Raw genomic sequence first — 14,377 nt, forward strand, 5'->3', positions numbered from 1 at the left:
CGCCACCGGCATCCGCGCAACACAAAAGGAGGACGTCGTCGTAAACGGCGGCGTCATTCGTTTCTGCTTAAGTTAGCACGTCAAGAAAGGAGAGGGAATGTCGGAGAGAGGTGCCGCGCGAGGAGTACGAAGCGAGGCGTCCTGCGGCACAAGAGCACAGGGAGGAGTGCGGTCCAGTGCGTGACAAAGTGGCTGTGTCTCACGTTTTCTCCCTGTGCAACGACCGCCGTGCAGGCGTCTGAGAATCAAGGAACGTTCACGTGCCGCGCTGCGCGTCTGCCATCACTGCCACGGTGCTTTCTAGGTCCTGCAAAAAATGCCGCACCGCGAACTCGACGTAGTTGGACGGCACGTGTGGGGCGTCGGCGGCCGGTGTGAGACGTACCTTCGCCAGCACATCGCACACAGCCGACTGCAGGTCCTCGCGAATGCGCGTCACTGCGAGGATGTCCTTGTTCCCGTACAGGTCCTTCGGATCGTAGACAGCTGTGTCGCTGAAATGGCGATAGAAGACGTTGACGCTCATGCTGTATGGAGCTACCGCCGTCTCCTCGGCGCTCTCCGCCGACTCCGCGTCCGGCAACAGCGTCGTAATATGGTGAAACCACATGGCAGGGATGAAGAGCATGTCGCCTGGTCGCAGGACGACCTCCTGCGCCACTTTGCAGGCTGCAATAAGGCGAGGGTAGCGCACGAGATCTGGTGAGTCCACATTCAGCACCGCCGAGGAGCTGCCCGTCACGTACAGATTGTTATACTCGCTCGGCGGGAAGAGAACCACACGCTTCGTGCCGACAATGTGGCAGAGGACGTTGTCCAGCGTGTCATAGTGCGTCCAAAGCTGCAGCGGCGGGGCGCTCATGCGCAAACAGGACTGGTGCAGCCGCGGCTCAATGTATTCCTTCGCGCCAGGTGGTAGCACAAAGTCCTTTCCCAGTGCCGGGAAGTCCGTCCACAAGTTTGAGCGCTCGTTCTTCATGTGAGCCGCAACAGAGCGGTAGTACCATGTCTCGCTTGGCGTCCCACGTGTTGTGCGAAAGAGCTTGGTCGCGTCCTCGACGTGCTGCACCAGCTGCGCTAGCGTCACGTGACGGAAGGCAAAGTTCTTGCGCACAAAGTCAAGAAGCGGCGACCCCTCGCTCACGTGCACCGACACCGTAGAGTTCCCTTCAGCTTCTTTCAAGTACGCTGGGGAGCCCCAGGTGGACACACACGAGCCAAAAGGGACGTTGCGGAACACGACGGGCTGCGCGGCCGCCGTAGCTGTCTCCAGAAACGCGGCTGCGCTGTAGTGCATCACCTCACGCACGGCGGACCACGGCTTGGAGAGGAGTTTGTCATACGAGTACGCAGACTCCTGTGCAGTGGAGGTTGTGGCGCCGACGCCCCGCCCCACGTTCGCGCAGGCAGTTGGTGCAGTGATCGAGCGCCACGCGCTCTCGTCGACAGCATCCCCGAGGCAGAGCAGCTGCGGCTTTGCGGCGAACGTGCCGAAGGAGAAGCAAGTATAGCCGCCACCAACTACACCTACCACACCTTCGCCGAGGGCAACGCAGGAATGGCGCGACCACCACGGCGCATCTGTTGGGAGCGACACCGTGACGGCAACGGCTGCCGCACCTTCACCGCCTGTGTCGCAACTGAGAAGGGAACTTGGGATTAGCAGAGCTGGGGGGACGCGAGATTTCTCCGTCCAGCTGCTGCCCCCCAGCACGAGGAGGTAGTCCTGATGATTAACCGTGACGGGAGTCAGTGAGTGGGAGTAGCGACCTTCACCGAGTCGCACTGGCACGCGGGACCACTCCTTCGTGGAAAGCCGCAGCTGCCACAGGTGCGGATTGCACGCATCCTGCCCTAGCACGACTCCGCCGGAGACAAGCACTGTGTCGGGCGAGAGTGCTGTGGCTGCGGCCGAGTGCAGCGGAGGCGGCGAAACACCTGTCGCCGAGGTGCAGTCCAGTGCCTCGTAGGAGATGCTGAAGCGGCGCATCCACACAGTAACGCGGAAGCAATCCAGCGCCGCCGCAGCGCTGGCGCCGGCAGCTTTCCCGCCCATCAGTAGAAGCGTCGCCTCATCTCCCGTGCTGCCGAGACTCACCATACTGTGGCGATAGCGAGGGGATGGGCAGCACGAGCGCCCGTTGCCACAGCGTACGCTCAGCGCCCTCCAGCGCGCCGTAACGGTGGTGCCTAGACCAACCGTGCGCGGCACATCGAGAGTGAGCAAAAATGCCTCGTTGGACGGCGCAGACGGATTTGTGCGGCCGCCCCAAACGAGGAACGTGCACGGGGCCACGCGAGAGAGGGTGTGAAACACCAACGGTGGGGGACGCGCCGCGCCATCGCTGTCCTCGCCAGCCACAACGACACGCAGCTCCCCCTCTTGCAGACTGTGTACGTACACGGTGCTGACGCGCTGGTGCTGCTTACCTGCGGCAAAGCCGCCAAAAGAGACGAGGAGACGGTCACCGTTGGTCAAAGGCTCGACGGCCACGCCGCCGTTGCCCCAGCCCTCGAAGCCGTAGCGCGCCGAAGGCCAATGTTGCAGCTTGACCTTGAAACGCGCCGCGCTCTGTGGCACAGACTCACCACCCTTGCTGCATGCCACCCCATCAGCCGAGTACTCCACAAAGGCTGTGTGCGCAGCACAGCCGTTCGTTGCTACCGAGTCCCACGCCGCGAGGGTGACTGCCATGGTGACACCATAGTGCTCGCACATCTCACTCCACTCCTCTAGTTCGTCAAAGTCCTCGAGGGACTCCACGCGCTCCCGTTCCGCGCCAGCTAAGCAAAAAGTGGAGATGCGGTAGAAGTTCCCCCACCACGCACGACGCATCCCTGCTGCGTACGCGCGGCGCGTCATGTGCGCCGCGTCCGGGCAGGCCTGAATACCCAACAGCGGGCTGCTCTTTTGGCGCAGCGAGTTTTGCATGACACGGCCAAAGCTGTCGAGAGGCGAAACCTGGTCGTACGCCATGAAGACGGCGTTTGGGAAACCTGTGGCCAGGAGGGCGAGCAGCTGCGCCGCATCCTCATGCGGCATGTACTGCATGACACACTCAGCATAGATGATGGTTGGGTTCGCCGCCGCGAACCCTGTGGGGCCGTACTGGTGGAGACGCGGCAGCAGCTCCGCCGAGGCGATACGGAGATCGACGCCAACGGCGGAGTAGTGAGGACTGCGGATCGGGCATTCCTCGCTCTGCGGCATCATGTGCCAGTCTGCCGGAAAGGTCTTCGGAGGGGCGGCGGCCATGAGTGCTGCTTTCGACTTTAGCACCGCAGGGAAGTCCACGTCCATGAAAAGCACATCCCCTCCGGCGAAGGAAACGGGTGTGGACAGCGACGTGCACGACGACGATGCTGGCATGCCAGGACATGTTTCATCGACATTAAGAACGTCTACAGAGTCTAGCAGGAGTCGCAAAGCCAACGTATCATAGCCAGCTCCTAAGGAGAGAACCTGAACTGGCGGAGCGCACGGTGCGCCCTCGTAGACTGTGGCCCGCCGCTCCGGGGCTTCCAGATAGCTCTTGACGAGTCGAACTACAAGATCTGTCATTACCGCCATGCGCAGGTAGTAGCCGCGGTTCACCAGTGGCGAGCGTCGTGACGGCTTCTTCACGAAATGTCGCAGAAATTTGTCTGCGATGTACTCGTGTGCCACGGCAGAGCGCTTGCTGACGACGCTGTCGTCGTTCGTGTGTTGTACTCGCACGTCGACGCTGCCGTCGACCACTCTGATCTTCTGCGTCACCTTGTTCGCTTTCTTTTGCTTCTTACGCGACAGTGCTGCCCCGTCAACAGTCGACTCGGAGAGAGTTGACGGTGCCCGCTCGTGCTCCACTATCGACGCCCGTGGAGGCGCCGCCTCTGCTGGTTTGGGTTCACTGCTCATTAACAATGGCAAACCAAATCAACCGTGAGAGCGCCTGTACGTGGCTGTTGTGGTGTACTCTGTGCGTGGCGACGGGTACACACCAGCAGCGCGACCGCGCGCCCAGTGAAAAGAGTCGCAACTGGTGTCGCGCGGCGGTTCTTTGCACGAGATTAAATCTGCGCAGTGCCTTCCAAAGTCAGCAAGCAAGCCGCAAGAGAAGAAAAAGCGAGAACCCGAGCAGCAATCCACAAGAGTGCACAACGCGGGCTGTCGAGGGGTTGGAGAGAGGTCTGAAAACGGCAGCGACGAGAGGAGAGGAGGGACGTCGGTAGTTTTGCGGCTCTGTGGAGTTCGCCAGCTCGGGAGACCGTGGGCGGGTCTCCACCACCACCAAAAAGAAGACATCATTTTCTTGAGCTTGTCAATTGAAGACCGGTTGTGCGAACAAGCTGCGCGAGAATGCAACGCGCAAAGACCCACCTGCGTCGTGGAACGTCACCTCAGTGTGGCATCGATTGACTCCGCCGAGACAGCACAAAAGCTCCCCATACCCGCAGCCTTCCGCGAGGGAAACTCTGATCGACTAGCGAGTGGCATCTGTGAGCGTATGTGCCACAAGAAATCATAACCAAATAGCGTTCGAGGGCACATGGAATTATGCTTGCATTGAGCCTGGACGGACATCAGAGGAGACCCACACCGTTGTCCACACAACGAATGTGCACCGCTTCTTCAAAAAACAAAAACCGGTCAAGCCTTCACCGTTTGCCCATCCCTACCCCCCTCCGCTCCACACCGGCCTCGAGAGCGACACCTCCGTCCCCATCATCTGCACATGGGCTCGTCCCTCTCGACTTCGTGGGTGCGACCAACCACGTGATCATCCATGTCTCGCAGCAATAGGTCTGCTTCGGCGGCATCCACTTCTCCGTCCTCCTCCGCCGAAGGGCAGAAGGGAGTGCCGACATGTGCGAGCGACGAAAACGACGCTGCGCCATTAGCGGCAGCCGCTTTGCCCGCCTCCACGTCTGGTGTGGCCAGCCCCTTCCACTTCAGCACTGTCTGTGCCAGCTCCAGCTTGCCCGCCTTCAGCAGCAAACTACTCAAAACGATGCTCGTGTTGCGACTCAAGACGAATCCCTGCTTCTCCATCTCCGTCAAAAGAAACGCCACTTTCGCATGCTCGCCGGCGCGGGCAAAGGCGCTGACGCAGGTGTTGTAGATGAGGGCGGTCTTCGGCAGCTTTGCAGCGTCCAGCAGCTCCTGCAACTTGACGGTGTCCCTCAAGCGCGCATAGATGCTGTACACAGACTCGACGTCTCGCACCCGGCAATCGGGGTGCGAGAGTAGCAACGCAATGTACCGATGCATCTGCTCGACGTTGCCGATATGGCTGAAGGTGGAGGCGACGGTGGCAAGCAAGCGACTGCTCAAGACGACGTTGCTGCCACTCACCATCTCATCCACCAGTGCCTCGGCCTCGGTGGGCATGCGGGCCCGGGCATACGTGTTAAGCAACACAACGTATCCGAACTCCTCCATCGGAATCCCACGCGCCTTGCGCTCCTCCACAAGCTCCAGCAGGTGCTCGAACCGCTTTGCCCGGCCGTAGCCTTCGAACAAAATGTTGTATGTCACGGCGTTTTCTTGAAAGCCCTCCAGTTTCAGCTTTTCGCGCACGGCCTCCATCTTGGCCACGTCCCCACACTTTGCGTACGCGTTCATGGCCTGATGGTACGTAACCAGCGTCGGCACAGCGTTTGTAGACTTGGACATTTCGTCGAGGATCGCCTCCATCTCGGTCAGGCGCCCCATCTTACCCAGCATGTCCACCACTGTCGTGGCGGTCACCGGATTCGGCGGCACCAGCTTCATCATTGTGTCCAAAATCTCCTGCACTTTCGCCATGTTGTTGAGCGTCATGTACACGTCCAGAAAGCGATTGTACACCGGCATCGTCACAGTCATCTTGCTTTCGAGAAGGCCCGCCCAGCACTGATCCACCGCGTCCGCGTCGCCGAGCCTCTCGAATGCCGACGCGACGTCGGCGAAGAAGAGTGGAGTGTGAATCTGGTTGCTGCCTAGCGCCCTGTGCACGTATTCGCGGACCCCTTCTGTGTCCTGGAAGTGGGCCAGCGAAGTGACGATGACGCTAAAGAGCCGCTCATTCAACGGCACCTGCTTCGCCTCCATCTCCTTCAAGACTGCGTTGAACTGTGCGCGGTTGCGGTGCTGCGTCGCATTGCGCAGCAGCACGCGGTACACGTTCGCCGTCTTGTACGGTAGCCGCGCCAAGAAGCCTTCCATCGCGTCAGGCCGGTCGTTCATCGCGTAGTAATTCAGCACCTCTGCCTGCACCGTCTCGTTGGCGAGGAGGCCGTACTGCTCGGCGTCGCGCACGATCGCGTCGCCACGGACAACGTCCTTTGGGTAGCAGCGGAGCATTTGTACAATGAGCGACGGACTCATGTTGTATGTCGCCCCCTTCTCCGCCTTCCGCTTCGCCTCTCGGAACAGCTCCTCGACTTTGACGTGGTCGCTGAGCGCGTGAAACACGCGCACCAGCGTCGGATACATGGAGCCGTCCACCTGCATCCCTCGGCCGCGCATCTCCGCCAGGTACTTCTCGACAAGTCGGGGATAGTAGCGGTCCAGGACACGAAAGACGTTCTGGTACGTTTGCGTCGTGTGGTACACCTCCTTCCGGGTCATTTCCTCTTTCAGGGCGATTACTTCCTTCAGGTTGTACGCGTGGGCGTACCATCGCAGCATCTCATCGTAGAGTTTGTGGTCCTTCACGACGCCGACCTTGTCGAGGAGATCAAAGCACTTGCGCATCTCCTCAAATCGCCCCAAAACACCGAAGCCTCGGAGCAGCGACGACGCAAAGAGAGGGTCGAGGTCGTCCATGGTGTCATTCGTGATGGCGTCCTCCACCATGCGGCGAAGGTGCCCTACCTTTTGCAGCATCACGTCATCGACGGATTCGTGGCTGCGCGCCATGAGCTCGCTCGACTTCGCAATGATAGCCGAGTCACCCGCCATTCCGAGCGACACGCGGTTAAGCTCGGCGCACAGTGCCGCCTCGACCTTGTACACATCCGCCATCGACGTTACGCTCCTCTCCTGCAATCGAGACCGTGCAATGGCGCCGACGGCGCTGTCAGAGAGAGTGAGTTGGTGGTCCTTCGCAAGGCGGACAACAGAGTGCAGTGCCGCACTGCTGCCGCGACTCGCGATTGCCGCGTGCGACACCACAACGTGCAGGTCGATCCCATGCCGCCGCTTGGCGATGACGTCCTCGATCACTCGCTCGGCAAAGTCGACGACGTCGTTGAAGCAGCCAGTTATCCCCATACCGTCCAGCACGGCACAGTAGTCGTTTGTGGTAACCTTGTCCTTCGGCACCGCCTCCCACAAGGCGACGCTCTCTTCTCGCTGGCCACTGAACTGATACGCCAGCACCGCCAGCACCTTCATCTCTTCCTGCGTCTTGAGCTCCTCGGCCATGCTGCGCATCAGCTCCTTGGCGCTCTCTCGCTTGTAAGACTCGTACAGGTACCGCACAAACGGGAACGTCATCTTCAGTCCATACTTTCGAAACCGAATAGCAGCGCGAAAGAGAAGGTGAGCCATGTCCCCCTGACGGAGGTCGACGCACTCGCGCATAAGGCTTTCCATGATCGCGGTGGCGTCGTCGGGCAGCATCTCTTTGCGCTGCAGCTTCGATTGAAGTGAAATCATGAGGTACGTCACGGCATTCCGGAACTGGGCGATGCGGCGCCGCGAGTGGAGCATCGACTGTCGGATGTGGCGCGCGACATGGCGCGGCTTGCTCGACAGCACCGAAGCTAGCGCCGCCTCATCTTCACTCGAGAAGGGTCGGTAGTGCGACGCCGCTCCGGACGCCGGAGCGCGCAACAGGGTGCTCGAAGCTGCGAGGATGGCGTAGTGTCGAGCACCTTCGAGTCCAACCATTGCTGTCCCAGACGACGTGAGAGCAGCGGTGGTGCTGGACGAACTAAGCAGAGACCTCACGGTTGCGCGCCATGGGCTCCCGACGCGCAGCCGCCTAGTCAGGAACACTTGCTCGACAAAGCAGAAGGCGCGCGACATCCTCAATGCAGCGGGAACTCAGCTCGCCAATGATGGTATGCACTAGTGGTTGCGACGTGCGAATTGTGAAAGGAAGAGATTGAGGTGCGGGGAGGCAGAAGGAGTTCAGCAAGAGGTCAAAGCGTGAAGATGCAGCCAGCGTGGCGACAGGTATGTGTGCAATGCCATGGTCGCTGCGTGAACCTCCCCACTAGAGAAAAGGTGTGCTAGGCGAAGGGGAGAGGCATTGTAGCCCACCAGTCACAAGAATTTGGCGTTGACCCTCTCTCGAGTTGCATGTCTTTGCCAGAAGCAGCAGTGCTAACCACTTTTTTTTTCACGGCACCACTTTCGCCGGCCGGCAAGAATGGCTTCGTGGGCTTCAAGCGTGATTTTAACAACGGGGTAGCTAATCCCACCCCATAACACCTACGTCGCGTGTAAGAGCACGCAGTCAGCTCTAGAGAAGACGAGGACTTGCAGAGCCCCACGCAGAGAAAATGAGAGGTGAAGCGGCCCTCAATTCCTTTGTTTGGGGGAAGGAGGAGGAGGGGGGTATTTGCCCTCTCGTTTTGTTGCCTCTATGTTCTTCCATAGGACAGAGATACTCAAGATGGTGAGGAGACAAAGCAAGACTGTGAAGGTGATGACAGGGAAAGACGTAGAACCCACAACACAAAAGAAAAGAGGAAAAGGGGGCGGGGGGAGGAGGGAGGGAGGGAAGAAGGGGGAGGGCGGCGGCGGCGCGTGCTAGCGAGGGACAGAGAGGAAACAGAAAAAAAAAGACGCTTGACGGAACACGTAAGACATACGAACAATGACACCCAGCAGTCGCTACGACGAAGGAATGATACACCTCACAAGATTAGAGACGCTGCAAATAATAACGGTAATCATTTTTTTTTCAAGCCCCCGGGGGGGAGGGGAGGAGAATGGAGTGCTGGCTTCTATCTGGGCCCACATGTCACAGCACTCCAGAAAAGGAGAGGGAACGGGAGAGAGAGGCGAGACATACTGTACACAACATGACACCACACCTGCGTACCGATAAAGAGGGGGAGCCAAACAAGCTAACAAACAGCCGTGGCAGAACCGAAGGCACGCCAAGAAAAAGAGCATTGACATTATGTGCACAGTTCACTTTTGAGTGCACTCGAACGTGCACCCATGAACGCATCCGAGGCATCGACAGTCATAGAGGACACCACTGGCAAAGAAGAGATATCGGCAGGGTAAGCGCAGACGACGAACACAAAACGTGTGTCCCTGTCCTTCCACCACACACACAGAGAATGGGGCAACTAAAAAAAAGAAACAAGAAACAATATCGCCACCCCCTCGAGCGCGCGCACACGCATGCAACATGAAAACAGCCCGTGATTTGTTTGTGTCGGCAGGCAGGCAATGCTGCCCCCCCCCCCACGCAAGGATACCTGGCTCGCAGGGATGTGACCACCGTTACCCTCAGCAAGGGAGGGACTCTCGGCAGGCCACGTCTAGGTGGACGATGACGTCATGGCATGAACAGAGACCTCGAACTCGCGTGCGCCCTCCGGCGCTGGCGCATGCGTCGACGGCATCTCAATCATCATCTCGTTCGTGATTACAGGGGCCTCGCCTGAGGAGGAATAGTAGCGGTGCTGCAGAATTGCCTGCCCCATGCGGCGACCCGGGTAGTAGCTGTCATCGTTCTCTTCCGAGATGTCGGAGCCGCACCAGCGGGAGCACAAGCACCTAATGAAGAGGCGTCCAACGCCCAGCGGATGGCCACCAAAGCCGTGCACGGCGGCTGTGAAGCTGTTGAAGCTCTCCTTACTACCGAAACAGTCCTCGTATTTCTCAATAAACCCGCCACCGTTCTTCTCCTCGTGAACAAGTGCCTCGTAATGCGTCGGGAACATGTCCCGCTGCCCGCGCACCGCGGCAACGATGAACTCGTTGTCCATCCAGTCATTAGAGTTGGGGGATTCGAGCGCCCTTTTCACCTCCTCGCTCAGGACTGTGAAGCTTTGTGTGCAAAGCAGCTTCTCAAAGAAAACGCTCTTGCTCCCGAGCACCCTCTTGTCGCGCTCGTACCCGCGCTTCCCCTTCAGCACAATCTCGCCAAAGAGAGAGGCGTAGTAAGTGAGAAACAAGCTACATAGGTCGCGGACCGTCTGGTCCTTTGGGTGCCGCATCCGCAGTATAGACAGCCCTGTCCGCAGCGCGCTGAGCTTGCCCGAATGCGGCAGACAATCTCGGGTCTCGTTCTGGTAATCGACGCGCTCGCAGACGCCGCCGGGGCCGAGGTGGACCGCCACTACCGAGTCGAGTGGTACACGCGCCACTTGCGGTAACTGAGACGTAAGGATACCGACCAAGTACGGCGGAGGCGCGGCCAGCACGTCAAGCAGCGAGGTGGGAAGGATTGGAATAAGAATGTGCATCCAGTCAAACGGGGCGACTAGCGCCTGCAACGACATGACGACATTCGACACAATGGAGAAGTTTGGGCCCACGATGATGATGTGCTTCTCCAACATCAAGTCAGCCAACACGGAAAAGAGATCGTCCATGTTGGGAAAGATGAAGAGCATATCGAGCGGCGCCGTGTCGATGAACGAGCAGAGGCGATCATAGGGGCGATTAAAAGTCAGACCAAGGTCGAGCGGGGTGTTGAACATGCCTCCCGACGGCGGCGTGGGGCACTTGCATAGAGCCTTCACGAGTTTCTGTCCTCCCTCGTGCCCGTTTGTGACGAAAAGATAGGCGAGTCGATAAAAGAAGTTGCACCACGGATATGGAGAGATGGTCACAACCGCCTCACCATTCACAAAAGCCGTCGTGTGGCCATATTCGCGAACGCCTTTGATATCCGTCAGCACAAATGTGTAGCTAAGCTGGTCGACCGTGTACGAGGTGCCGGCGTTTGCCATCGCAAACTTGCCCAAATTCGGGTACCTCAGTAGAGACGTCGCCGGCGTGTACGGGTAGGACCAGGAAATCTTTACCACCTCCTCCCCGCTCGCGTGCCGCTCCAGCCGCATTAAGAAGAAGCAGTTGATGCAGCTGTGCTCGTTGCCCTTGTTGTAGAAGATTTGTGACTTGGAGGTGAAGGCGGTCTCCTCCTTGCGGTATCTCACGAAGGACTCATTCACCTCGTGGAATTGGGAGCTGTCGTCGATAACAGTTCCCATGGCTTCGCTTCTAGAAAATTAGTGACAGCTGCAAACCAAAAAAAAAGGAGAAAGGGAAGAGAAGAGCCACAAGCACATCCGACAGGGGTGGAGTTTCGCTCCACAAAGTCCCTTGATAACAGATTTTGGAAGGCACGGCACGGGCCACCGTCAAAAACAAAAACTTAAAGCAGGGTGTGTGGGGGGGCGGGAGAACTGCTTCTTTGGCCTTTCCCATGGAGTCGTAGCCCCCATGCGCACTCAACGGCGATGAAAGGTGCTCCCCTATTTTACAGTGCGGCACTGTCGCGAGAAGCCACTCCTCAGAAAAACAAAGGCGGTAAAGACGAGAAGAGGACACACAGAAACAAAAGGCAGTGGCCAGCGGTGTAACGACAAGGCGGTTGCACGTCGCCACTGGAAACGCGTATGTTGCGGAGGATGCCCTTTTCCACCGTGAGCGATTCGCTCGCCGCTTGTGCCTCCCTCACACCTGTTGCCCTTCTCGGTTCGCAGCCCCGCTTTGTTTGTGCTCTCCGTGATGGCAGATGCTTCTGTATCAATTCTATTGTCGTCTTATGTCGTTCATGAAGGAAAAAAAAACAAGATAAGCCCACATCGCCCAAGGACACGTACATTTTTTTTTTCGTGCAGAAATGGTGAAGGGGGAGGGGGAGGAGGTGGGTGGGTGGATATGGATGAAAGGCAGAGGCGAAAGGACAGAGAGCCACCGTAAGCGATACAAGCGCACGGGATCGTGGCTTACTTCAGTGCCACGTTGACATGGAATGTTTTTTTTTGCTGTTGGTACCAGAAGAAACCGATGACAAGCAGCGCATGTGCCCATAAAGGGGAGAGGACGCGCACCATTTTCTTCCTCTCTACTCGAGGTGTTCACGGAGCGGGGTGAAGGGAATGGAAGAGGGCGCGGTGGCAAAACCATCGTCCGTGCCGACAGCTCTGCATAGTGCGCTTTGTTTTCGGTGTAGAGGGTGATGATACGTAGAGGATCACAACAACACGCCGACACAGGCGTCACCGTTTCAACAGTCAGAGGCAAACCAGAGGACCTGTGAACAGGCTCACGGGAAGATGCATGTTTCAGAGCGCCTCCGCTAGCTTGAGGGAGGCGAGGAGAAGGGAGGACGGGGGAGGGGAGTCTTACCGTGACAAGCTTCTCTCTTCCCTTTCTCACCCTCACCAGCCTTTCCACACACAGGCAGACAGACAACCGCTGACGCACATGCTACGCTTGACGGAGGTCACTTCGCCGGAAGCGCTTCTTGGGCTGCGTCCTTGCTTGCCGATGAAGACGAGGACGATGACGGGAGCGCAAGCTTGAGCCCCTTTTGAATGGCCTCGATCTGGGCCTCGAGCTGCGTGTTCATGGGGTGGTCCTCGCGCCCCTGCTCGAGCAGCGCCACCGCCTCCTCCGGACGGTTCAGCTTGCGCAGGGCGTAGGCGCCATGAAGGTAACCCTGTATATTGCCAGAGGCTTCGACCGCCAACTTTGCGCACTCGGCCGCCTCGACAAACTTCTTCTGACGCACGAGCAAACCTGCCTTCAGTGCCAGCAGCCCGCCGAGACGCGATGCCTCTTTGGCGTGGGCGATTCCAGCATCGACGCAGCGCACAGCGTTACGCATGTCGCCGCAGTGCAGGTTTGCCATGGCCATGCCAGCAGCCACTTTAACGAACATTGTGATATCCATCGGCTCATATTCGTCTTTGGAAGCCATAATCACACTGTCTGCACGCGGCTGCGATGACGAGGACGCCTTGCCGTCGCCAGGGGTCTGGCCACCTGGTACAGTGGACGCCGCCTCTCCTGACGCCACCGTGCTACCGACAACCTGCGCATCTGACGTGGCTTCGTGCTCCACCGCTGCTACCGAAGGTGCTGCCTGGGGCACATGGACCTCCGGCGCGGCAGGCGCGTAGGCAGCTGTTCTAGCAGAGCAGCCATTGCGCTCCACTTCTTCAACCATGGCACGGAAGTTGTCTGGAAAACTGGACACGAGCTCATGTACCTGCTCACCAGCCGATAGCGATGAGGAGTTGGGGTACAACAAGTAACTCAGGGGCCGCTGCGCAATCACGTCCTTTACCCCGTATTGGAGCAACAGCTTGTTGAGGTGTGGTGCGATACTCGGCGTGGGGCTCTTGCTGTCAATCTCCTGCAGGATCTTGTTGCCGAGCTCGACAATAATATCGCGCGACGTGCTCTCCTCCAGCACCGCGCGCTGCTGCTCGAGACTCTCTTCCAGCACCTCTGGCACGTACTCCTTCACCCGCTCATCACGCGTCTGGGGCTTGCTCCACAGACTCGTGAAAAAGTCCGTTTTATTCACTCCCAAATTCAGCGACGGGAGAAGCGCTGCGAGCGTCCTGCTGGCTTTGAACATGATGATGGTTCCCGGTCCTCCAGTGCATTACTACGCTCTGTCTGTCTTGTGTGTGTGTGTGTGTGTGGGTGGGTGCGTTTGTTGGGAGAAGAAAGATATGGCAAGCAGAAATTCAGCAAAGGGTGCGCTCAAGTCGGGGAGTCAACATGTGCCTCATACTCACACGCTATTGAGTATCCCCCGTTTGCCCTCGTCCAGCTCTCCGAGTCGCTGTCGAGAAAGCTGCAGTGGCAGAATTGAGGTAATGAACAAAGAGCCGTGCCCGCCGGTATCACTAGGGTGAAGAACACTGTGTCCTGGCTGCGCGCAAGCAGGGGCGCAAAAGGCGATATCCGTTACGTTCTTGCGACTGTGTCCGCTCTCGCACAAAATACTCCTTCTTTTGCAGAGCTACGGAGAGGGGGGAGAGGGGCGCTACTGCCTGGCAGTTGTTGTTGTTTTCTTCTGCGTTTCGCTTGATTCGTGAAGCACGCGAGCAGCCGTGCAATTGTGACTACCAACGCGCCTCCATCTCTAACTACGCCACGCGGTAGAGGCGCCCTCACAGACGCAGGCGCACACGTGTGTTGCTCTCAGTCACTGCTGGCAGAGAGTCCGCGGTTCGAGGGCGCTTCATGTCGTCAGCTCACTGGAGCACTCAGCGTTTTCTTTTTTTTTGCGAACGACCTCGACCGTCATCGGCGTCTTGTGAGGTCTCACTGGGCTCAGTCACCGCCCTTTCCCTGCGCTTCGATGTGACGCCTCACGACACCGTCGATGAGCGCGTCCGCGGGAATGCGTGCAGGCAGTAGCTGCGCGAGTACTCAGATCGCCCACTTAACACTTTCTTCCACCGAGAACGG

General features: G+C 58.5%; 4 protein-coding genes across 4 annotated transcripts; all 4 read right to left on the bottom strand.

Moving 5' to 3' along the window:
* Positions 1-256: 256 nt before the first annotated feature.
* Positions 257-3,898, bottom strand: LMXM_34_2940 (conserved hypothetical protein; the record flags this gene model as incomplete). Its single annotated transcript, XM_003879241.1, has 1 exon — positions 257-3,898. The coding sequence occupies one exon, from the start codon at positions 3,896-3,898 to the stop codon at positions 257-259; it is 3,642 nt and encodes a 1,213-aa protein (XP_003879290.1).
* Positions 3,899-4,705: 807 nt separating this feature from the next.
* Positions 4,706-7,858, bottom strand: LMXM_34_2950 (conserved hypothetical protein; the record flags this gene model as incomplete). The annotated part of the gene is made up of 1 exon (XM_003879242.1): positions 4,706-7,858. One exon carries the CDS (start codon positions 7,856-7,858, stop codon positions 4,706-4,708), a length of 3,153 nt encoding a protein of 1,050 aa, XP_003879291.1.
* A 1,613-nt stretch (positions 7,859-9,471) lies between these two features.
* On the bottom strand, positions 9,472-11,151 carry LMXM_34_2960 (conserved hypothetical protein; the record flags this gene model as incomplete). The annotated part of the gene is made up of 1 exon (XM_003879243.1): positions 9,472-11,151. The coding sequence occupies one exon, from the start codon at positions 11,149-11,151 to the stop codon at positions 9,472-9,474; it is 1,680 nt and encodes a 559-aa protein (XP_003879292.1).
* A 1,241-nt stretch (positions 11,152-12,392) lies between these two features.
* LMXM_34_2970 (conserved hypothetical protein) lies at positions 12,393-13,535 on the bottom strand (the record flags this gene model as incomplete). The annotated part of the gene is made up of 1 exon (XM_003879244.1): positions 12,393-13,535. The coding sequence occupies one exon, from the start codon at positions 13,533-13,535 to the stop codon at positions 12,393-12,395; it is 1,143 nt and encodes a 380-aa protein (XP_003879293.1).
* Positions 13,536-14,377: the final 842 nt, after the last annotated feature.

The sequence above is a fragment of the Leishmania mexicana genome, chromosome 34 (genome assembly GCF_000234665.1).
Source record: "Leishmania mexicana MHOM/GT/2001/U1103 complete genome, chromosome 34".
Lineage (NCBI taxonomy): Eukaryota > Euglenozoa > Kinetoplastea > Trypanosomatida > Trypanosomatidae > Leishmania > Leishmania mexicana.